General features: G+C 37.1%; 1 protein-coding gene across 1 annotated transcript; it reads right to left on the bottom strand.

The window, feature by feature from the left end:
* Positions 1-764: 764 nt before the first annotated feature.
* Positions 765-18,894, bottom strand: LOC134699523 (hepatitis A virus cellular receptor 1-like). The gene is made up of 4 exons (XM_063561120.1): positions 18,891-18,894; positions 16,973-17,071; positions 15,586-15,684; positions 765-1,411 (listed from the first exon to the last, which is right to left on the bottom strand). Exons 1-4 carry the CDS (start codon positions 18,892-18,894, stop codon positions 765-767), a joined length of 849 nt encoding a protein of 282 aa, XP_063417190.1.
* Between the last annotated feature and the right edge of the window lie 7,449 nt (positions 18,895-26,343).

The raw sequence follows: 26,343 nt of genomic DNA, 5'->3' as shown, positions 1-26,343 counted from the left end.
TAAATCCGAGTTTGAAATTTAGGCTAAAAAAGTGGGCCATTTTAGGACCTTATCGAACACACTCCTTTTACCTATCCAATGTAAAACGATAAATAATAGGTAATTGTTGCAATAATTTTACCTATACAATGTAAAACAATAAATAATAGGTAATTGTTGCAATAATTTTACCTATACAATATAAAACGATAAATAATAGTAAGATAAGATGGTAGGTGTGTTGGTAAAGTATGATAAGATTGTAGGTGTGTGGGTAAACTTTGATAAGATGGTAGTTGTGTGGGTAAAGTAAGATAAGATGGTAGGTGTGTGGGTAAAGTAAGATAAGATGGTAGGTATGTGGGTAAAGTAAAATACGATGGTAGTTGTGTGGGTAAAGTAAGATAAGATGGTAGTTTTGTAGGTAAAGTAAGATAAGATGGTAGGTGTGTGGGTAAAGTAAGATAAGATGGTAGGTGTGTGGGTAAAGTAAGATAAGATGGTAGGTGTGTGGGTAAAGTAAGATAAGATGGTAGTTTTGTAGGTAAAGTAAGATAAGATGGTAGTTTTGTAGGTAAAGTAAGATAAGATGGTAGGTGTGTGGGTAAAGTAAGATAAGATGGTAGGTGTGTGGGTAAAGTATGATAAGATGGTAGTTGTGTGTGTAAAGTATGATGAGATGGTAGGCATGTTGGTTAAGTGTGATAAGATGGTAGTTGTGTGTGTAAAGTATGATGAGATGGTAGTTGTGTGTGTAAAGTATGATGAGATGGTAGGTATGTTGGTTAAGTATGATAAGATGGTAGTTGTGTGTGTAAAGTATGATGAGATGGTAGTTGTGGGGGTAGTGTTTGATGTGTTGGTGGAGTATTATAAGATGGTAGTTGTGTGGGTAGTGTTTGATGTGTTGGTGAAGTATTATAAGATGGTAGTTGTGTGGGTAAAGTATGATCAGCTGGTAGTTGTGTGGGTAAAGTATGATCAGCTGGTAGTTGTGTGGGTAAAGTATGATCAGCTGGTAGTTGTGTGTGTAAAGTATGATCAGCTGGTAGTTGTGTGGGTAAAGTATGATCAGCTGGTAGTTGTGTGGGTAAAGTATGATAAGGTGGTAGTTGTGTAGGTAAAGTAAGATAAGGTGGTAGTTGTGTGGGTAAAGTATGATCAGCTGGTAGTTGTGTGTGTAAAGTATGATAAGGTGGTAGTTGTGTAGGTAAAGTAAGATAAGGTGGTAGTTGTGTGGGTAAAGTATGATCAGCTGGTAGTTGTGTGTGTAAAGTATGATCAGCTGGTAGTTGTGTCGGTAAAGTATGATCAGCTGGTAGTTGTGTGGGTAAAGTATAAGATAGTAGTTCTATGGGTACACTATCAAAAGATGGAAGGTGTGTGGGTAACGTATGATAAGATGATAGTTGTGTTGGTAAATTATGATAAGCTGTTAGTGTATGATTGGTTTTAGGTGTGTTGACAGTGTATTATTGGTAAACGGTGTTATGGTGAAATATGATTAGATTTTAGTTGTGTTCTTCATTGTGATATTGATTTACGGCATGTTGGTGGAGTATGAGTAGACTGTTGTTGTGCTGGTAGTGTATGATTGATGTTATGTGTGTTAGTTGGAGTATGATTAGATTGATGTTGTGTTGGTTGTGTATGATAAGTGGGAGGCTTGTTGGTAGTGTATAATTGGTGGAAGGCGTGCCAGTAGTGTATGATTGGTAGACAGTGGTGTTGGTAGTGTATGTTTAATGGAAGGTATGTTGGTAGTGTTTGATTGGTGGAAGGTATGTTGGTAGTGTATGATTGGTGGAAGGTATGTTGGTAGAGTATGATTGGTGGAAGGTATGTTGGTACTTTGTGATTGGTGGAAGGTATGTTGGAAGAGTATGATTGGTTGAAGGTATGTTTGTAATGTATGATTGGTGGAAGATATGTTGGTAGTGTATGATTGGTGGAAGGTTTGTTGGTAGTGTATGATTGGTGGAAGGTATGTTGGTAGTGTATGATTGGTGGAAGGTATGTTGTCAGTGTATGATTGGTGGAAGGTATGTTGGTAGTGTTTGATTGGTGGAAGGTATGTTGGTAGTGTATGATTGGTGGAAGGTATGTTGGTAGTGTATGATTGGTGGAAGGTAGGTTGGTAGTGTATGATTTGTGGAAAGTATGTTGGTAATGTATGATTGGTGGAAGTTGTGTTGGAAGTGTATGATTGGTGAAAGGTATGGTGGTAGTGTATGATTGGTGGAAGGTATGTTGGTAGTGTCTGATTGGTGAAAGGTATGTTGGTAGTGTATGATTGGTGGAAGGTAGGTTGGTAGTGTATGATTGGTGGAATGTATGTTGGTAATGTATGATTGGTGGAAGTTGTGTTGGTAGTGTATGATTGGTTGAAGGTATGTTGGTAGTTTATGATTGGTGGAAGGTATGGTGGTAGTGTATGATTGGCGGAAGGTATGGTGGTAGTGTATGATTGGTTGAAGGTATGTTGGTAGTTTATGATTGGTGGAAGGTATGGTGGTAGTGTATGATTGGTGGAAGGTATGTTGGTAGTGTATGATTGATGGAAGGTATGTTGTCAGTGTATGATTGGTGGAAGGTATGGTGGTAGTGTATGATTGGTGGAAGGTATGTTGGTAGTGTATGATTGGTGGAAGGTATGTTGGTAGTGTATGATTGGTTGAAGGTATGTTGGTAGTGTATGATTGGTGGAATGTTTTTTGGTAGTGTATGATTGGTGGAAGGTATGTTGGTAGTGTATGATTGGTGGAAGGTATTTTGGTAGTGTATGATTGGTGGAAGGTATGTTGGTAGTGTATGATTGGTGGAATGTTTGTTGGTAGTGTATGATTGGTGGAAGGTAGGTTGGCAGTGTATGATTGGTGGAAAGTATGTTGGTAATGTATGATTGGTGGAAGTTATGTTGATAGTGTATGATTGGTGGAAGGTATGGTGGTAGTGTATGATTGGTGGAAGGAATGTTGGTAGCGTATAATTGGTGGAATGTATGTTGGTAGTGTATGATTGGTGGAATGTATGTTGGTAGTGTATGATTGGTTGAAGGTATGTTAGTAGTGTATGATTGGTGGAAGGTATGTTGGTAGTGTATGATTGGTGGAAGGTATGTTGGTAGTGTATGATTGGTGGAAGTTATGTTGGTAGTGTATGATTGGTGGAATGTATGTTGGTAGTGTATGATTGGTGGAAGGTATGTTGGTAGTATATGATTGGTGGAAGTTATGTTGGAAGTGTATGATTGGTTATAGGTATGTTGGTAGTGTATGATTGGTGGAAGGTATGTTGGTAGTGTATGATTGGTAGTAGGTATGTTTGTAGTGTATGATTGGTGGAAGGTATGTTGGTAGTGTATGATTGGTGGAATGTTTGTTGGTAGTGTATGATTGGTGGAAGGTAGGTTGGTAGTGTATGATTGGTGGAAAGTATGTTGGTAATGTATGATTGGTGGAAGTTATGTTGATAGTGTATGATTGGTGGAAGGTATGGTGGTAGTGTATGATTGGTGGAAGGTATGTTGGTAGTGTATGATTGGTGGAATGTATGTTGGTAGTGTATGATTGGTGGAAGGTATGTTGGTAGTATATGATTGGTGGAAGTTATGTTGGAAGTGTATGATTGGTTATAGGTATGTTGGTAGTGTATGATTGGTGGAAGGAATGTTGGTAGTGTATAATTGGTGGAATGTATGTTGGTAGTGTATGATTGGTGGAAGGTATGTTGGTAGTGTATGATTGGTTGAAGGTATGTTGGTAGTGTATGATTGGTTGAAGGTATGTTGGTAGTGTATGATTGGTGGAAGGTATGTTGGTAGTGTATGATTGGTGGAAGTTATGTTGGTAGTGTATGATTGGTGGAATGTATGTTGGTAGTGTATGATTGGTGGAAGGTATGTTGGTAGTATATGATTGGTGGAAGTTATGTTGGAAGTGTAAGATTGGTTATAGGTATGTTGGTAGTGTATGATTGGTGGAAGGAATGTTGGTAGTGTATAATTGGTGGAATGTATGTTGGTAGTGTATGATAGGTGGAAGGTATGTTGGTAGTGTATGATTGGTTGAATGTATGTTGGTAGTGTATGATTGATGGAAGGTATGTTGGTAGTATATGATTGGTGGAAGTTATGTTGGAAGTGTATGATTGGTTATAGGTATGTTGGTAGTGTATGATTGGTGGAAGGTATGTTGGTAGTGTATGATTGGTGGAATGTATGTTGGTAGTGTATGATTGGTGGAAGGTATGTTGGTAGTATATGATTGGTGGAAGTTATGTTGGAAGTGTATGATTGGTTATAGGTATGTTGGTAGTGTATGATTGGTGGAAGGAATGTTGGTAGTGTATAATTGGTGGAATGTATGTTGGTAGTGTATGATTGGTGGAAGGTATGTTGGTAGTCTATGATTGTTGGAAGTTGTGTTGGTAGTGTATGATTGTTGGAAGGTATGTTGGTAGTGTATGATTGGTGGAAGGTAGGTTGGTAGTGTATGATTGGTGGAAGGTATGTTGGTAATGTATGATTGGTGGAAGGTTTATTGGTAGTGTATGATTGGTGGAAGGTATGGTGGTAGTGTATGATTGGTGGAATGTATGGTGGTAGTGTATGATTGGTGGAAGGTAGGTTGGTAGTGTATGATTGGTGGAAGGTATGTTGGTAGTGTATGATTGGTGGAAGGTATGTTGGTAGTGTATGATTGATGGAAGGTATGTTGGTAGTGTATGATTGGTGGAAGGTATGTTGTTAGTGTATGATTGATGGAAGGTATGTTGGTAGTGTATGATTGGTGGAATGTTTGTTGGTAGTGTATGATTGGTGGAAGGTATGTTGGTAGTGTTTGATTGGTGGAAGGTATGTTGGTAGTGTATGATTGGTGGAATGTTTTTTGGTAGTGTATGATTGGTGGAAGGTAGGTTGGTAGTGTATGATTGGTGGAAGGTATGTTGGTAGTGTATGATTGGTGGAAGGTATGTTGGTAGTGTATGATTGTTGGAAGGTATGTTGGTAATGTATGATTGGTGGAAGTTATGTTGATAGTGTATGATTGGTGGAAGGTATGGTGGTAGTGTATGATTGTTGGAAGGTATGTTGGTAGTGTATGATTGGTGGAAGGTATGTTGGTAGTGTATGATTGGTGGAAGTTATGTTGGTAGTGTATGCTTGGTGGAATGTATGTTGGTAGTGTATGATTGGTGGAAGGTATGTTGGTAATGTATGATTGGTGGAAGGTATGTTGGTAGTATATGATTGGTGGAAGTTATGTTGGAAGTGTATGATTGGTTATAGGTATGTTGGTAGTGTATGATTGGTGGAAGGTATGTTGGTAGTATATGATTGGTGGAAGTTATGTTGGAAGTGTATGATTGGCGGAAGGTATGGTGGTAGTGTATGATTGGTGGAAGGTAGGTTGGTAGTGTATGATTGGTGGAATGTATGGTGGTAGTGTATAATTGGTGGAAGTTATGTTGATAGTGTATGATTGGTGGACGGTATGGTGGTAGTGTATGATTGATGGAAGGTATGTTGGTAGTGTATGATTGATGGAAGGTATGTTGGTAGTTTATGATTGGTGGAAGGTGTGTTGGTAGTTTATGATTGGTGGAATGTATGTTGGTAGTTTATAATTGGTGGAAGTTATAGTGGTAGTGTATGATTGGTGGATGGTATGTTGGTAGTGTATGATTGGTGGAAGGTATGTTGGTAGTGTATGATTGGTGGAAGGTAGGTTGGTAGTGTATAATGGGTGGAATGTATGTTGGTAGTGTATGATTGGTGGAAGGTAAGTTGGTAGTGTATGATTGGTTGAAGGTATGTTGGTAGTGTATGATTGGTGGAAGGTATGTTGGTAGTATATGATTGGTGGAAGTTATGTTGGAAGTGTATGATTGGTTATAGGTATGTTGGTAGTGTATGATTGGTGGAAGGTATGTTGGTAGTGTATGATTGGTGGAAGGAATGTTGGTAGTGTATAATTGGTGGAATGTATGTTGGTAGTGTATGATTGTTGGAAGGTATGTTGGTAGTCTATGATTGTTGGAAGTTGTGTTGGTAGTGTATGATTGTTGGAAGGTATGTTGGTAGTGTATGATTGGTGGAAGGTTTATTGGTAGTGTATGATTGTTGGAAGGTATGTTGGTAGTGTATGATTGGTGGAAGGTAGGTTGGTAGTGTATGATTGGTGGAAGGTATGTTGGTAATGTATGATTGGTGGAAGGTTTATTGGTAGTGTATGATTGGTGGAAGGTATGGTGGTAGTGTATGATTGGTGGAATGTATGGTGGTAGTGTATGATTGGTGGAAGGTAGGTTGGTAGTGTATAATTGGTGGAAGGTATGTTGGTAGTGTATGATTGGCGGAAGGTATGGTGGTAGTGTATGATTGGTGGAAGGTAGGTTGGTAGTGTATGATTGGTGGAAGGTATGTTGGTAGTGTATGATTGGTGGAAGGTATGGTGGTAGTGTATGAATGGTGGAAGGTTTATTGGTAGTGTATGATTGTTGGAAGGTATGTTGGTAGTGTATGATTGGTGGAAGGTAGGTTGGTAGTGTATGATTGGTGTAAGGTATGATGGTAGTGTATGATTGGTGGAAGGTATGGTGGTAGTGTATGAATGGTGGAAGGTATGATGGTAGTGTATGATTAGTGGAAGCTATGTTGACAGTGTATGATTGGTGGAATGTATGGTGGTAGTGTATGATTGGTGGAAGTTATGTTGATAGTGTATGATTGGTGGACGGTATGGTGGTAGTGTATGATTGGTGGAAGGTATGTTGGTAGTGTATGATTGGTGGAATGTATGTTGGTAGTTTATGATTGGTGGAAGGTGTGTTGGTAGTTTATGATTGGTGGAATGTATGTTGGTAGTTTATGATTGGTTGAAGTTATGGTGGTAGTGTATGATTGGTGGAAGGTATGGTGGTAGTGTATGATTGGTGGAAGGTATGGTGGAAGTGTATGATTGGTGGAAGGTATGTTGGTAGTGTCTGATTGGTGGAAGGTATGTTGGTAGTTTATGATTGGTTGAAGTTATGGTGGTAGTGTATGATTGGTGGAAGGTATGTTGGTAGTGTATGATTGGTGGAAGGTATGTTGGTAGTTTATGATTGGTGGAAGTTATGGTGGTAGTTTATGATTGGTGGATGGTATAGTGGTAGTGTATGATTGGTGGAAGGTATGGTGGTAGTGTATGATTGGTGGAAGGTATGGTGGTAGTGTATGATTGGCGGAAGGTATGGTGGTAGTGTATGATTGGTGGAAGGTATGTTGGTAGTTTATGATTGGTGGAAGGTATGGTGGTAGTGTATGATTGGTGGAAGGTATGGTGGTAGTGTATGATTGGTGGAAGGTATGTTGGTAGTGTCTGATTGGTGGTAGTGTATGATTGGTGGAAGGTATGTTGGTAGTGTCTGATTGGTGGAAGGTATGTTGGTAGTTTATGATTGGTAGAAGGTATAGTGGTAGTGTATGATTGGTGGAAGTTATGTTGGTAGTGTATGATTGGTGGAAGTTATGTTGATAGTGTATGATTGGTGTAAGGTATGATGGTAGTGTATGATTGGTGGAAGGTTTATTTGTAGTGTATGATTGGCGGAAGGTATGTTGGTAGTGTATGATTGGTGGAAGGTAGGTTGGTAGTGTATGATTGGTGGAAGGTATGTTGGAAGTTTATGATTGGTGGAAGGTTTATTGGTAGTGTATGATTGGTGGAAGGTATGGTGGTAGTGTATAATTGGTGGAAGGTATGTTGGTAGTGTATGATTGGCGGAAGGTATGTTGGTAGTGTATGATTGGTGGAAGGTAGGTTGGTAGTGTATGATTGGTGGAAGTTATGTTGATAGTGTATGATTGGTGTAAGGTATGATGGTAGTGTTTGATTGGTGGAAGGTATGTTGGTAGTGTATGATTGGTGGAAGGTTTATTGGTAGTGTATGATTGTTGGAAGGTATGTTGGTAGTGTATGATTGGTGGAAGGTAGGTTGGTAGTGTATGATTGGTGTAAGGTATGATGGTAGTGTATGATTGGTGGAAGGTATGGTGGTAGTGTATGAATGGTGGAAGGTATGTTGGTAGTGTATGATTAGTGGAAGCTATGTTGACAGTGTATGATTGGTGGAATGTATGGTGGTAGTGTATGATTGGTGGAAGTAATGTTGATAGTGTACGATTGGTGGACGGTATGGTGGTAGTGTATGATTGGTGGAAGGTATGTTGGTAGTGTATGATTGGTGGAAGGTATGTTGGTAGTTTATGATTGGTGGAAGGTGTGTTGGTAGTTTATGATTGGTGGAATGTATGTTGGTAGTTTATGATTGGTGGAAGTTATGGTGGTAGTGTATGATTGGTGGAAGGTATGTTGGTAGTGTATGATTGGTGGAAGGTATGTTGGTAGTTTATGATTGGTGGAAGGTATGGTGGTAGTTTATGATTGGTGGATGGTATAGTGGTAGTGTATGATTGGTGGAAGGTATGGTGGTAGTGTATGATTGGTGGAAGGTATGGTGGTAGTGTATGATTGGCGGAAGGTATGGTGGTAGTGTATGATTGGTGGAAGGTATGTTGGTAGTTTATGATTGGTGGAAGGTAAGGTGGTAGTGTATGATTGGTGGAAGGTATGGTGGTAGTGTATGATTGGTGGAAGGTATGTTGGTAGTGTCTGATTGGTGGAAGGTATGTTGGTAGTTAATGATTGGTTATATGTATGTTGGTAGTGTATGATTGGTGGTAGGTTTATTGGTAGTGTATGATTGGTGGAAGGTAGGTTGGTAGTGTATGATTGGTGGAAGGTATGGTGGTAGTGTATGATTGGTGGAATGTATGTTGGTAGTGTATGATTGGTGGAAGGTAAGTTGGTAGTGTATGATTGGTGGAAGTTATGTTGATAGTGTATGATTGGTGTAAGGTATGATGGTAGTGTATGATTGGTGGAAGGTTTATTTGTAGTGTATGATTGGCGGAAGGTATGTTGGTAGTGTATGATTGGTGGAAGGTAGGTTGGTAGTGTATGATTGGTGGAAGGTATGTTGGAAGTGTATGATTGGTGGAAGGTTTATTGGTAGTGTATGATTGGTGGAAGGTATGGTGGTAGTGTATAATTGGTGGAAGGTATGTTGGTAGTGTATGATTGGCGGAAGGTATGTTGGTAGTGTATGATTGGTGGAAGGTAGGTTGGTAGTGTATGATTGGTGGAAGTTATGTTGATAGTGTATGATTGGTGTAAGGTATGATGGTAGTGTATGATTGGTGGAAGGTATGTTGGTAGTGTATGATTGGTGGAAGGTTTATTGGTAGTGTATGATTGTTGGAAGGTATGTTGGTAGTGTATGATTGGTGGAAGGTAGGTTGGTAGTGTATGATTGGTGTAAGGTATGATGGTAGTGTATGATTGGTGGAAGGTATGGTGGTAGTGTATAATTGGTGGAAGGTATGTTGGTAGTGTATGATTGGCGGAAGGTATGTTGGTAGTGTATGATTGGTGGAAGGTAGGTTGGTAGTGTATGATTGGTGGAAGTAATGTTGATAGTGTACGATTGGTGGACGGTATGGTGGTAGTGTATGATTGGTGGAAGGTATGTTGGTGGTGTATGATTGGTGGAAGGTATGTTGGTAGTTTATGATTGGTGGAAGGTGTGTTGGTAGTTTATGATTGGTGGAATGTATGTTGGTAGTTTATGATTGGTGGAAGTTATGGTGGTAGTGTATGATTGGTGGAAGGTATGTTGGTAGTGTATGATTGGTGGAAGGTATGTTGGTAGTTTATGATTGGTGGAAGGTATGGTGGTAATTTATGATTGGTGGATGGTATAGTGGTAGTGAATGATTGGTGGAAGGTATGGTGGTAGTGTATGATTGGTGGAAGGTATGGTGGTAGTGTATGATTGGCGGAAGGTATGGTGGTAGTGTATGATTGGTGGAAGGTATGTTGGTAGTTTATGATTGGTGGAAGGTAAGGTGGTAGTGTATGATTGGTTGAAGGTATGGTGGTAGTGTATGATTGGTGGAAGGTATGTTGGTAGTGTCTGATTGGTGGAAGGTATGTTGGTAGTTAATGATTGGTTATATGTATGTTGGTAGTGTATGATTGGTGGAAGGTTTATTGGTAGTGTATGATTGGTGGAAGGTAGGTTGGTAGTGTATAATTGGTGGAATGTATGTTGGTAGTGTATGATTGGTGGAAGGTAAGTTGGTAGTGTATGATTGGTTGAAGGTATGTTGGTAGTGTATGATTGGTGGAAGGTATGTTGGTGGTATATGATTGGTGGAAGTTATGTTGGAAGTGTATGATTGGTTATAGGTATGTTGGTAGTGTATGATTGGTGGAAGGTATGTTGGTAGTGTATGATTGGTGGAATATATGTTGGTAGTGTATGATTGGTGGAAGGTGTGTTTGTAGTGTATGATTGGTGGAATGTATATAGGTAGGGTATGCTTCGTGGAAGGTATGTTGGTAGTGTATGATTGGTGGAAGGTATGTTGGTAGTCTATGATTGTTGGAAGTTGTGTTGGTAGTGTATGATTGTTGGAAGGTATGTTGGAAGTGTATGATTGGTGGAAGGTTTATTAGTAGTGTATGATTGTTGGAAGGTATGTTGGTAGTGTATGATTGGTGGAAGGTAGGTTGGTAGTGTATGATTGGTGGAAGGTATGGTGGTAGTGTATAATTGGTGGAAGGTATGTTGGTAGTGTATGATTGGCGGAAGGTATGGTGGTAGTGTATGATTGTTGGAAGGTATGTTGGTAGTGTATGATTGGTGGAAGGTAGGTTGGTAGTGTATGATTGGTGTAAGGTATGATGGTAGTGTATGATTGGTGGAAGGTATGGTGGTAGTGTATGAATGGTGGAAGGTATGTTGGTAGTGTATGATTAGTGGAAGCTATGTTGACAGTGTATGATTGGTGGAATGTATGGTGGTAGTGTATGATTGGTGGAAGTTATGTTGATAGTGTATGATTGGTGGACGGTATGGTGGTAGTGTATGATTGGTGGAAGGTATGTTGGTAGTGTATGATTGGTGGAAGGTATGTTGGTAGTTTATGATTGGTGGAAGGTGTGTTGGTAGTTTATGATTGGTGGAATGTATGTTGGTAGTTTATGATTGGTTGAAGTTATGGTGGTAGTGTATGATTGGTGGGAGGTATGTTGGTAGTGTATGATTGGTGGAAGGTATGTTGGTAGTTTATGATTAGTGGAAGGTATGGTGGTAGTTTATGATTGGTGGATGGTATAGTGGTAGTGTATGATTGGTGGAAGGTATGGTGGTAGTGTATGATTGGTGGAAGGTATGGTGGTAGTGTATGATTGGCGGAAGGTATGGTGGTAGTGTATGATTGGTGGAAGGTATGTTGGTAGTTTATGATTGGTGGAAGGTATGGTGATAGTGTATGATTGGTGGAAGGTATGGTGGTAGTGTATGATTGGTGGAAGGTATGTTGGTAGTGTCTGATTGGTGGAAGGTATGTTGGTAGTTTATGATTGGTGGAAGGTATGGTGGTAGTGTATGATTGGTGGAAGGTATGTTGATAGTGTATGATTGGTAGAAGGTATAGTGGTAGTGTATGATTGGTGGAAGTTATGTTGGTAGTGTATGATTGGTTATAGGTATGTTGGTAGTGTATGATTGTTGGAAGGTATGATGATAGTGTATTATTGGTGATCATTGTATTGTCATGATTTGATTGGTTATCCCTTTGTTGACATTGTTTGAACAAGTTAAACTGCGAGCTACTGCTCACTGATGATACCCCCGCTGCAAGTGGATAATTTTAATAGTGTAAAAATATGCAAGTGTTAGGTAACCAGGAAGTTGTTAAATGGTGAATCGGAAAACACATCACACAGTATAGCAGACTTATATAAACTTTGAAAGCTAATTTCAGAAATCTTTGTATTGTAGTTCCTGAGAAAAATGTGATGAAAGATATTCATGGGACGGACAGACTGACAGAGGTAAAACAGTATACACCCCCTTTTTCAAAGTGGGGGTATACTTATGGTATATCAGTTTTTATGACTCATGTTAATAATTGTTAATCAAATGACTGCACCATGTTAATTTTATTTGATTGGTGATCAGTGTGTTGACATCATATGAAGTGTGGTCTGTGGGTTTGTATGATCAGTGTGTTGACATCATTTGAAGTGTGGTCTGTGGGTTTGTATGATCAGTGTATTGACATCATTTGAAGTGTGGTTTGTTGGTTGGTATGATCAGTGTGTTGACATCATTTGAAGTGTGGTTTGTTGGTTGGTATGATCAGTGTGTTGACATCATATGAAGTGTGGTCTGTTGGTTTGTATGATCAGTGTTTTGACATCATATGAAGTGTGGTCTGTGGGTTGGTATGATCAGTGTGTTGACATCATATGAAGTGTGGTCTGTGGGTTGGTATGATCAGTGTGTTGACATCATATGAAGTGTGGTCTGTGGGTTTGTATGATCAGTGTGTTGACATCATTTGAAGTGTGGTCTGTGGGTTTGTATGATCAGTGTGTTGACATCATTTGAAGTGTGGTCTGTGGGTTTGTATGATCAGTGTATTGACATCATTTGAAGTGTGGTTTGTTTGTTGGTATGATCAGTGTGTTGACATCATTTGAAGTGTGGTTTGTTGCTTGGTATGATCAGTGTGTTGACATCATATGAAGTGTGGTCTGTGGGTTTGTATGATCAGTGTGTTGACATCATTTGAAGTGTGGTTTGTTGGTTGGTATGATCAGTGTGTTGACATCATTTGAAGTGTGGTTTGTTGGTTGGTATGATCAGTGTGTTGACATCATATGAAGTGTGGTTTGTGGGTTGGTATGATCAGTGTGTTGACATCATTTGAAGTGTGGTTTGTTGGTTGGTATGATGAGTGTGTTGACATCATATGAAGTGTGGTCTGTGGGTTTGTATGATCAGTGTGTTGACATCATTTGAAGTGTGGTCTGTGGGTTTGTATGATCAGTGTGTTGACATCATTTGAAGTGTGGTTTGTTGGTTGGTATGATCAGTGTGTTGACATCATTTGAAGTGTGGTTTGTTGGTTGGTATGATCAGTGTGTTGACATCATATGAAGTGTGGTCTGTGGGTTTGTATGATCAGTGTGTTGACATCATTTGAAGTGTGGTTTGTTGGTTGGTATGATCAGTGTGTTGACATCATTTGAAGTGTGGTTTGTTGGTTGGTATGATCAGTGTGTTGACATCATATGAAGTGTGGTTTGTGGGTTGGTATGATCAGTGTGTTGACATCATTTGAAGTGTGGTTTGTTGGTTGGTATGATGAGTGTGTTGACATCATATGAAGTGTGGTCTGTGGGTTTGTATGATCAGTGTGTTGACATCATTTGAAGTGTGGTCTGTGGGTTTGTATGATCAGTGTGTTGACATCATTTGAAGTGTGGTTTGTTGGTTGGTATGATCAGTGTGTTGACATCATTTGAAGTGTGGTTTGTTGGTTGGTATGATCAGTGTGTTGACATCATATGAAGTGTGGTCTGTGGGTTTTATGATCGGTGTGTTGACATCATTTGAAGTGTGGTTTGTTGGTTGGTATGATCAGTGTGTTGACATCATTTGAAGTGTGGTTTGTTGGTTGGTATGATCAGTGTGTTGACATCATTTGAAGTGTGGTTTGTTGGTTGGTATGATTAGTGTGTTGACATCATATGAAGTGTGGTTTGTTGGTTGGTATGATCAGTGTGTTGACATTATATGAAGTGTGGTTTGTGGGTTGGTTTGATTAAGTGTGGTATGTGGGTTGGTATGATCAGTGTGTTGACATTATATGAAGTGTGGTTTGTGGGTTGGTTTGATCAGTGTGTTGACATCATATGAAGTGTGGTCTGTGGGTTGGTATGATCAGTGTGTTGACATCATTTGAAGTGTGGTCTGTGGGTTGGTATGATCAGTGTGTTGACATCATTTGAAGTGTGGTATGTTGGTTGGTATGATCAGTGTGTTGACATCATTTGAAGTGTGGTCTGTGGGTTGGTATGATCAGTGTGTTGACATCAATTTAAGTGTGGTTTGTGGGTTGGTATGATCAGTGTGTTAACATCATTTGAAGTGTGGTATGCGGGTTGGTATGATCAGTGTGTTGACATCATATGAAATGTGGTCTGTGGGTTTGTATGATCAGTGTGTTGACATCATTTGAAGTGTGGTTTGTTAGTTGGAATGATCAGTGTGTTGACATCATTTGAAGTGTGGTTTGTTGGTTGGTATGATCAGTGTGTTGACATCATATGAAGTGTGGTTTGTTAGTTGGAATGATCAGTGTGTTGACATCATTTGAAGTGTGGTTTGTTGGTTGGTATGATCAGTGTGTTGACATCATTTGAAGTGTGGTTTGTTAGTTGGAATGATCAGTGTGTTGACATCATTTGAAGTGTGGTTTGTTGGTTGGTATGATCAGTGTGTTGACATCATATGAAGTGTGGTTTGTTGGTTGGTATGATCAGTGTGTTGACATCATTTGAAGTGTGGTTTGTGGGTTTGTATGGTTAATGTTTGTAAATCAAGTGACTACACCATGTTAAATACTTGGTTCACATAAATTCAAGTGAAATGTTTGTTCTGTATATCAACTTAAAATGTATACATTTTTCGAAAATAAAGATAGTGAATAAGAATAAAAATGAATGTTACCTGTTTTGTTTTCACCCAAGGACTGCATCCTTGATCTAATAACAATTTTGTTGTATCAATACGTCCACTCTTAGCAGCAAGATGTAAAGCTGTTTCTCCAAACTATAACAATATAAAAATATAAACATGTTAATGGTGTGTGATAATAAATCAAGAGAGGAGTCAAACAATTTATCAAAATGTAAGAAATATAACATCTGGTAAAAAAATATTCAATTATATTTGTATAAACTGATAAATGGTAGATAAAGATATATAAACTAAATATATATTTTCTGATTCAGTTCTACAAAACAGGAAAAAATAATAGCAAACCCCATTTAATATAAGTCTAACAAGTATTTGTTGTCCATTTAACATGTTTGATTAACATGATTTTATGTTGATTCAGTAGAATAATCAAAGTTGAAAAAAAAAAAAATCAAGAAACATTGAAACGAGTTATATTTTCTGATTCAGTGCGAAGAGACAAGAAAGATGAAACCCCACTTTTTATTATTCTGTCAATTATTAGGTCACCATTAAAACCGTCTGATTAACAATGATTAAGTAGAATGATCAACGTCGAAAAAAATACTTTTTTCAAGAAACATTAAAACAAGTTATATTTTCTGATTCAGTACGAAGAGACAAGAAAAATAAGACCCCACTTTATATAATTCTGTCAAGTATTTGTTATTTTTAAAAGATGTTTTACATTAGAACTGTAGAATTAACATTATCTGACTAAAGATGTTAACACAACTCATTCTCATCAACTTCTCATTAAAATCAAATGTTTACAAAATAATTTTTCGTCAGGAAACAAAATAAAACCTTTACTATATCTGATTCAGTTTTGTGTTACGAATAAAATATAATTCTAACAAATATTTGTTGTCCATTAAACCTGTCTGATTAACAACATGATTTTATGTAGATTCTGTATAAAGTTGTGTTTGGTCGGAGTAAGGTGATTATATCTATCATTACCTGGTCTGTGGCCTCTAACTGATTGCCGTGACTGAAAAGGTACGTCACTACCTCCAGGTGTCCTTGCACAGCCGCCAACATTAATGGTGTCCATCCATACTGTAATATCAACATATAACAGACATCAAAACTTGTGTCATAAATTGGACAATGTTGTGTAATAAATATAAACAAAATATATATCACATGAATCAGTGGTCAAAACTGAATAAAATGACCAGTCACACTTGTATTTATATTCTACATAAACAACAAATAAACAACATGTTTTATTGTGAGATGTCAAAACTTCCATCAGAACTGTCAGGTTAAAAAAAACACTTTTATCAAGAAAGATAAACAATATTTATATCAATGGACTCAGCTGGACAAGACAATTAAAATGCGACCCCACTTTATATAATTCTGTCAAGTATTAGGTCTCCATTTAACCCATCTGATTAACAATGATTAAGTATAGAATGATCAAAGTTAAAAAAAAAAAAAAAATTTCAAGAAAATTTAAAACAAGTTATATTTTTTGATTCGGTACGAAAAGACAAGGAAAATAAGACCCCACTTTGTATGATTCTGTCAAGTATTTGTTATTTTTTAAAGTTGTTTTACATTTGATCTGTAGAATTAACATTATCTGACTAAAGATGTTAACACAACTTATTCTCATTAACTTCTCATTAAACAAACCTTACCTCTCTAACCCAAACTTTGAATTTAGAAAATTAATTACAAAACTTAGAATCAGTGACCATTCATTATTAATTGAAAAAGGGAGGCATTTTAAAATTCCTCGCGAAGAGAGACTTTGCAAAAAATGTAAAGTGCTAGATGATGAGAAACATTTCCTAATAAATTGTTCTCATAATTCAAATATTAGATTAACATATTTTGATTGCATTAATAGAGAAAGTAATTTATTTGCTAATCTCACTGACAATGACAAAGTTATATATATACTTAACCCATCAACACCAACACAAGTGAATAAACTAGGATCCTTTATAAAAAAAGTCAATGGAACTGAGGACAGGGAACCCTTTAATATTTACCTGAATTTGTGTATATATATTGAGTTACTTAGTTATTGTCTTTATTTGTTTTTGTTGTTGTTATATGTCACAAACTGTAAAGTTTATATGGCAATAAAACTTTGAATTGAATTGAATTGAATTAAAATCAGATGTTAACAAAATAATTTTTCATCAGGAAACAAAATAAAACCTTTACTATCTGATTCTGTTCTGTATTACGAATAAAATGAGACCCCACTTTATATAATTCTAACAAATATTTGTTGTCCATTAAATCTGTCTGATTAACAACATGATTTTGTGTAGATTCTGTATAAAGTGGTGTTTGGTCAGAGTAAGGTGATTATATCTATCATTACCTGGTCTGTAACGTCTAACTGACTGCCGTGACTGGCGAGGTACTTCACTACCTCCAGGTGTCCTCCCCCAGCGGCCAACATTAATGGTGTCTTTCCCCACTGTAATATCAACATATAACAGACATCAAAACTTTTGTCATAAACTGGACAATGTTGTGTAATAAATATAAACAAAATATATATCACATGAATCAGTGGTCAAAACTGAATAAAATGACCAGTCACACTTGTATTTATATTCTACATAAACAACAAATAAACAACATGTTTTATTGTGAGATGTCAGAACTTCCATCAGAACTGTCAGGTTAAAAAAAAAACTTTTTTCAAGAAACATTAAAACGAGTTATATTTTCTGATTCAGTACGAAGAGACAAGAAAAATAAGACCCCACTTTATATAATTCTGTCAAGTATTTGTTATTTTAAAAAGATGATTTACATTAGATCTGTAGAATTAACATTATCTGACTAAAGATGTTAACACAACTTGTTCTCATCAACTTCTCATTAAAATCAGATGTTTACAAAATAATTTTTCGTCAGGAAACAAAATAAAACCTTAACTATCTGATTCAGTTCTGTGTTACGAATAAAATGAGACCCCACTTTATATAATTCTGTCAAGTTTCTGGTTTTTTTGTTTTTTTTAAAGCCGTCTGATTAACAATGATGATCAAAGTTAAAAAAAAAGAAAAATTTCAAGAAAAATAAAAACAAATTATATTTTCTGATTCAGATTTATGAGACAGGAAAAATTAGACCCCACTTTATGTAATTTTATCACATATTTGTTGTCTATTAAACCTGTCTGATTAACAGTATTTTGTCTTTATTCAGAATATTGATCAAAGCTTAAAAAGAATTAAGTGGTATTTCCATGTAAAATGTTTGTATTGTGTGTTGCTTCATATGATATGTGCTGTTTCTTATTATGGTAAAATAACAATGGTGTATGTTGTGTTGAGTACATGTATAAGTGAAGAACTTCAATAAGCCGTGTTTTTACTTTTTGTTTGCGTTGCCTATAAATGGAGTATAAGAGTGTCATTGCTATGTCACTGGTTGGTGTTGAGTATAAGAGTGTCATTGCTATGTCACATGTTGATGCTGAGTATAAGAGTGTCTGTGATATGTCACATATTGGGGTTGAGTATAAGTTTCATTGGTATGTCACATATTGGTTTTGAGTATAAGAGTGTCATTGCTACAATGTGCTATGTCACAGGTTTCTGTGAAATATAAGAGTGGTATGGTTACATGTTTGTGAGCAGTATAAGAGTGTCAATGCTATGTGACATGATGGTGTTGAGTATAAGAGTGTCAATGGTATGTTATATGATTGTGTTGAGTATAAGAGTGTCATTGCTATGTCACATGTTGGAGTTGAGTACAAGAGTGTTATTGCTATGTCACATGTTGGTGTTGAGTATAAGAGTGTTATTGCTATGTCACATGTTGGTGTTGAGTATAAAAGTGTTATTGCTATGTCACATATTGGTGTTGAGTAAAAGAGTGTCATTGCTATGTCACATATTGGTGTTGAGTATTATAGTGTAATTGCTATGTCACATGTTGGTGTTGAGTATAAGAGTGTTATTGCTATGTCACATATTGGTGTTGAGTATAAGAGTGTTATTGATATGTAACATATTGGTGTTGAGTTTAAGAGTGCTATTGCTATGTCACATGTTGGTGCTGAGTATAAGAGTGTTATTGCTATGTCACATATTGGTGTTGACAGGGTTTCCCCTGGGTCAATTATTTTTTTCACCACCTCTTTCGCCAATACAATATATTTTTCGCCACTTTTATATTTTTTTCGCCAAATAACATAACTATATTTTTCATTTAAAATTTACATTTTTTTCTAAACCCCCCCCCCCCTTCCCCCTTTCCCTTAAATAAGATGAGTTTGCCCATTGTGTCTATGATTATGCTCTCAAACTTATTTTAGAGTTTACATGTTAATGAATAAACACTAAAACTTACTTTTAAACAACAGATTTTTTTAATTTAAAGGGGAAAACTATTCTTGTATTTTAAACAACTTTTCTAATTGATTGGGCCACTATACTTTTAATAATAAAGAAAATATACGTCCTGGAATATAACAAAATTAATGGACATGTTTTGATTATATAATACCAGTATAGTTCGTAGGGAAAGTTTCTTTAAAAGAAAAATACTGATGTTCCCTTTTGTACTAAGAAGTTTTTTTTACAACAAAACAAAAGCTTTTATCACATGAAATTGATCCCTCGTTTCATGTGTAGTCATTACATTGAAGGGATACTCTCATTCGAGCCAACCTTTTGGATAGATTTCTTCATAACGACAGTTTTCTTATCTTGACCATCGTAAATGAAAAAGTTGAGACGTAAAACTAGGCTTGAAACACGCGTGTCACTCAAACGACTTTAAAAACGTCTTCCCGATATTTAAGTCATAGGATAATTAAAGTTTTAAATCCAAAATTTTTCTTGCTTTTGGACATTTTTCGTCACAACAACAGCTTTCTTTTCTAACCTGTCTTTAAAAGCGGAGGAGACGTCAAAAGTTTGCTTCAAACACGTGCGTCGCAAAGTGGTAAATAAATTCTGTATGTGACATTTAGCAGAAGCCATTTAACCAAATCATTTTGTCAAACAATTTAATCAACACCTTTAATAATATAGTCCTTTGTTGTCGATAGCTATAAAATGCAATCAGCTGATAATTGATTTTCTGTCCAAACCTTAATGAGGTCAAGGTGAATTCCGAGTTTTGTCTGATCGGATTAAGTCCGAGAAACTCGAAAAAAGTAAATAAAAAAGATGGAGGAAAATAAATCGTTCTATATTTTTCTTTCGCCAAATTCTTTCGCAAATGACGAATTTTTATCGCCACAATTATTATTTTTTCGCAAATTGCGAAAATGGCGACCGCCAGCGGAAACCCTGGGTGTTGAGTATAAGAGTGTTATTGCTATGTCACATGTTGGTGCTTAGTATAAGAGTGTAATTGCTATGTCACATATTAGTGTTGAGTATAAGAGTGTCAGTGATATGTCACATGTTGGTGTTCAGGAAAATAGTGTCATGGCTAGGTCAAATGATGATGTTTAGTAAAACAGTGTCAGTGCTATGCAGATGTTGGTGCTGAGGATAAGCATGTCATGGTTATGTCACATGTTGGTGTTGAGTGTAAGAGTGTCATTGCTATCTCACATGTTGGAGTTGAGTATAAGAGTGTTATTGCTATGTCAGGTTGGTATTGAGTTTTTTTGCAATGTCACATGTTGGTGTAAGTATGTCATTACTATGTCACATGTTACCAGGTTACCAATGTCATGTTTAGTATGATGTATGATGTGGTGTCACATGTCATGTTCAGTAGAGGAGTGGTGGATGAATGTTTTATGATCGGGTGTCACATGTCATGTTCAGTACAAGAGTGGTGAATGAATGTTGTATGATCAGGTGTCACATGTCATGTTCAGTAGAGGAGTGGTGGATGAATGTTGTATGATTGGGTGTCACATGTCATGTTCAGTTCAGGAGTGGTGGATGAATGTTGTATGATCAGGTGTCACATGTCATGTTCAGTACAAGAGTGGTGAAGAAATGTTGTATTATCAGGTGTCACATGTCATGTTCAGTACAAGAGTGGTGAATGAATGTTGTCTGATCAGGTGTCGCATGTCATGTTCAGTAGAGGAGTGGTGGGTGAATGTTGTATGATCGGGTGTCACATGTCATGTTCAGTTCAGGAGTGGTGGATGAATGTTGTATGATCATGTGTCACATGGCATGTTCAGTACAAGAGTGGTGGACGAATATTGTATGATCAGGTGTCACATGTCATGTTCAGTACAGAAGTGGTAAATGAATGTTGTATGATCAGGTGTCACATGTCATGTTCAGTACACGAGTTGTAAATGAATGTTTTATGATCAGGTGTCACATATCATGTTCAGTACAGAAGTGGTAAATGAATGTTGTATGATCAGGTGTCACATGTCATGTTCAGTACAAGAGTGGTGAATAAATGTTGTATGACCAGGTGTCACATGTCATGTTCAGTACAGGAGTGGTGAATGAATGTTGTACAATGTGGTGTCACATGTCATGTTCAGTAGAGGAGTGGTGACTGAATGTTGTATGATCAGGTGTCACATGTCATGTTCAGTACAAGAGTGGTGAATGAATGTTGTATTATCAGGTGTCACATGTCATGTTCAGTACAAGAGTGGTGAATGAATGTTGAATGATCAGGTGTCACATGTCATGTTCAGTAGAGGAGTGGTGGATGAATGTTGTATGATTGGGTGTCACATGTCATGTTCAGTTCAGGAGTGGTGGATGAATGTTGTATGATCAGGTGTCACATGTCATGTTCAGTACAAGAGTGGTGAAGAAATGTTGTATTATCAGGTGTCACATGTCATGTTCAGTACAAGAGTGGTGAATGAATGTTGTCTGATCAGGTGTCGCATGTCATGTTCAGTAGAGGAGTGGTGGGTGAATGTTGTATGATCGGGTGTCACATGTCATGTTCAGTTCAGGAGTGGTGGATGAATGTTGTATGATCATGTGTCACATGGCATGTTCAGTACAAGAGTGGTGGACGAATATTGTATGATCAGGTGTCACATGTCATGTTCAGTACAGAAGTGGTAAATGAATGTTGTATGATCAGGTGTCACATGTCATGTTCAGTACACGAGTTGTAAATGAAAGTTGTATGATCAGGTGTCACATATCATGTTCAGTACAGAAGTGGTAAATGAATGTTGTATGATCAGGTGTCACATGTCATGTTCAGTACAAGAGTGGTGAATAAATGTTGTATGACCAGGTGTCACATGTCATGTTCAGTACAGGAGTGGTGAATGAATGTTGTACAATGTGGTGTCACATGTCATGTTCAGTAGAGGAGTGGTGACTGAATGTTGTATGATCAGGTGTCACATGTCATGTTCAGTACAGGAGTGGTTAATGAATGTTGTATGATCAGGTGTCACATGTCATGTTCAGTACAGAAGTGGTAAATGAATGTTGTATGATCAGGTGTCACATGTCATGTTCAGTACAGGAGATGTAAATGAATGTTGTATGATCAGGTGTCACATGTCATGTTCAGTACAGGAGTGGTAAATGCATGTTGTATGATCAGGTGTCACGTCATGTTCAGTACAGGAGTGGTAAATGAATGTTGTATGATGTGGTGTCACATGTCATGTTCAGTAGAGGAGTGGTGGATGAATGTTGTATGATGTGGTGTCTCATGTCATGTTCAGTACAGGAGTGGTAACGAATGTTGTATGATCAGGTGTCGCATGTCATGTTCAGTACAGGATGGTGAATGAATGTTGTATGATGTGGTGTCACATGTCATGTTGAGTACAGGAGTGGTAATGAATGTTGTATGATCAGGTGTCGCATGTCATGTTCAGTACAGGAGTGGTAAATGAAAATTGTATGATCAGGTGTCACATGTCATGTTCAGTACAGGAGTTGTTAATAAATGTTGTATGATGTGGTGTCACATGTCATGATTAGTAGAGGAGTGGTGGATGAATGTTGTATGATGTGGTGTCACATGTCATGTTCAGTACAGAAGTGGTAACGAATGTTGTATGATCAGGTGTCGCATGTCATGTTCAGTACAGGAGTGGTGAATGAATGTTGTATGATGTGGTGTCACATGTCATGTTGAGTACAGGAGTGGTAATGAATGTTGTATGATCAGGTGTCGCATGTCATGTTCAGTACAGGAGTGGTAAATGAAAATTGTATGATCAGGTGTCACATGTCATGTTCAGTACAGGAGTTGTTAATAAATGTTGTATGATGTGGTTTCACATGTCATGTTCAGTACAGGAGTGGTAACGAATGTTGTATGATCAGGTGTCGCATGTCATGTTCAGTACAGGAGTGTTCATTGAATGTTGTATGATGTGGTGTCACATGTCATGTTCAGTACAGGAGTGGTAACGAATGTTGTATGATCAGGTGTCACATGTCATGTTCAGTACAGGAGTTGTTAATAAATGTTGTATGATGTGGTGTCACATGTCTTGTTGAGTACAGGAGTGGTAATGAATGTTGTATGATGTGGTGTCACATGTCATGTTGAGTACAGGAGTGGTAATGAATGTTGTATGATGTGGTGTCACATGTCATGTTCAGTACAGGAGTGGTAACGAATGTTGTATGATCAGGTGTCGCATGTCATGTTCAGTACATGAGTTGTTAATAAATGTTGTATGATGTGGTGTCACATGTCTTGTTGAGTACAGGAGTGGTAACGAATGTTGTATGATCAGGTGTCGCATGTCATGTTCAGTACAGGAGTGTTCATTGAATGTTGTATGATGTGGTGTCACATGTCATGTTCAGTACAGGAGTGGTGGATGGATGTTGCATGATCAGGTGTCACATGTCATGTTCAGTACAGGAGTGGTTAATGAATGTTGTATGATCAGGTGTCACATATCATGTTCAGTACAGAAGTGGTAACGAATGTTGTATGATCAGGTGTAGCATGTCATGTTCAGTACAGGAGTGGTGAATGAATGTTGTATGATCAGGTGCCACGTGTCATGTTTAATACAGAATTGGTAAATGATTGTTGTATGATCATGTGTCATGTCTTGTGTCATGATGATGCAAAATTTATGTAAAACCAAAGGAATTTTTTTATAGAATACCATGAAAGTGTATGTTAAGTGTCATAAAGTATAATAAAATAAATCACAATATTTCAGTTGTTTGCAGTTAAGAAGTATCAGACGGCAACCCTTTGACAAACAAACATGAATGGTATTCATCAGTGTAATGAATAAATCACAATGTTTCAGTTGTTTACAGTTACAAAGTATCAGACAGCAACCCTTTGACATACAAACGGGAGTTATATTCATCAGTGTAATGAAGTAAATCACAATATTTCAGTTGTATGCAGTTAAGAAGTATCAGACGGCAACCCTTTGACATACAAACTGGAGTGGTATTCATCAGTGTAATGAAGTAAATCACAATATTTCAGTTGTATGTAGTTAAGAAGTATCAGACGGCAACCCTTTGACATACAAACTGGAGAGGTATTCATCAGTGTAATGAAGTAAATCACAATATTTCAGTTGTATACAGTTATGAAGTATCAGACGGCAACCCTTTGACATACAAACTGGAGAGGTATTCATCAGTGTAATGAAGTAAATCACAATATTTCAGTTGTATGCAGTTATGAAGTATCAGACAGCAACCCTTTGACAAACAAACTGGAGTGGTATTCATCAGTGTAATGAAGTAAATCACAATATTTCAGTTGTATACAGTTATGAAGTATCAGACAGCAACCCTTTGACATACAAACTGGAGAGGTATTCATCAGTGTAATGAAGTAAATCACAATATTTCAGTTGTATACAGTTATGAAGTATCAGACGGCAACCCTTTGACATACAAACTGGAGAGGTATTCATCAGTGTAATGAAGTAAATCACAATATTTCAGTTGTATGCAGTTAAGAAGTATCAGACGGCAACCCTTTGACATACAAACTGGAGAGGTATTCATCAGTGTAATGAAGTAAATCACAATATTTCAGTTGTATGCAGTTAAGAAGTATCAGACGGCAACCCTTTGACATACAAACTGGAGAGGTATTCATCAGTGTAATGAAGTAAATCACAATATTTCAGTTGTATACAGTTATGAAGTATCAGACGGCAACCCTTTGACATACAAACTGGAGAGGTATTCATCAGTGTAATGAAGTAAATCACAATATTTCAGTTGTATACAGTTATGAAGTATCAGACAGCAACCCTTTGACAAACAAACTGGAGTGGTATTCATCAGTGTAATGAAGTAAATCACAATATTTCAGTTGTATACAGTTAGGAAGTATCAGACAGCAACCATTTGACATACAAACTGGAGTGGTATTCATCAGTGTAATGAAGTCAATCACAATATTTCAGTTGTATACAGTTAGGAAGTATCAGACAGCAACCATTTGACATACAAACTGGAGTGGTATTCATCAGTGTAATGAAGTCAATCACAATATTTCAGTTGTATACAGTTAGGAAGTATCAGACAGCAACCATTTGACATACAAACTGGAGTGGTATTCATCAGTGTAATGAAGTAAATCACAATATTTCAGTTGTATACAGTTAGGAAGTATCAGACAGCAACCATTTGACATACAAACTGGAGTGGTATTCATCAGTGTAATGAAGTAAATCACAATATTTCAGTTGTATACAGTTAGGAAGTATCAGACGGCAACCCTTTGACATACAAACTGGAGTGGTATTCATCAGTGTAATGAAGTAAATCACAATATTTCAGTTGTATACAGTTAGGAAGTATCAGACAGCAACCATTTGACATACAAACTGGAGTGGTATTCATCAGTGTAATGAAGTAAATCACAATATTGCAGTTGTATACAGTTAGGAAGTATCAGACAGCAACCATTTGACATACAAACTGGAGTGGTATTCATCAGTGTAATGAAGTAAATCACAATATTTCAGTTGTATACAGTTATGAAGTATCAGACAGCAACCATTTGACAAACAAACTGGAGTGGTATTCATCAGTGTAATGGAGTAAATCACAATATTTCAGTTGTATACAGTTAGAAAGTATCAGACAGCAACCCTTTGACATACAAACTGGAGTGGTTTTCATCAGTGTAATGGAGTAAATCACAATATTTGAGTTGTATACAGTTATGAAGTATCAGACAGCAACCCTTTGACATACAAACTGAAGTGGTATTCATCAGTGTAATGAAGTAAATCACAATATTTCAGTTGTATACAGTTAGAAAGTATCAGACAGCAACCCTTTGACATACAAACTGGAGTGGTATTCATCAGTGTAATGGAGTAAATCACAATATTTCAGTTGTATACAGTTAGGAAGTATCAGACAGCAACCATTTGACAAACAAACTGGAGTGGTATTCATCAGTGTAATGAAGTAAATCACAATATTGCAGTTGTATACAGTTAGGAAGTATCAGACAGCAACCATTTGACATACAAACTAGAGTGGTATTCATCAGTATAATGAAGTAAATCACAATATTTCAGTTGTATACAGTTAGGAAGTATCAGACAGCAACCATTTGACATACAAACTGGAGTGGTATTCATCAGTGTAATGAAGTAAATCACAATATTGCAGTTGTATACAGTTAGGAAGTATCAGACAGCAACCATTTGACAAACAAACTGGAGTGGTATTCATCAGTGTAATGGAGTAAATCACAATATTTCAGTTGTATACAGTTAGAAAGTATCAGACAGCAACCCTTTGACAAACAAACTGGAGTGGTATTCATCAGTGTAATGGAGTAAATCAC

Source organism: Mytilus trossulus, unplaced genomic scaffold (genome assembly GCF_036588685.1).
Source record: "Mytilus trossulus isolate FHL-02 unplaced genomic scaffold, PNRI_Mtr1.1.1.hap1 h1tg000070l__unscaffolded, whole genome shotgun sequence".
In the NCBI taxonomy this organism is placed as follows: Eukaryota; Metazoa; Mollusca; class Bivalvia; order Mytilida; family Mytilidae; genus Mytilus; species Mytilus trossulus.
This window is presented reverse-complemented; position numbering and strand designations above follow the sequence as displayed.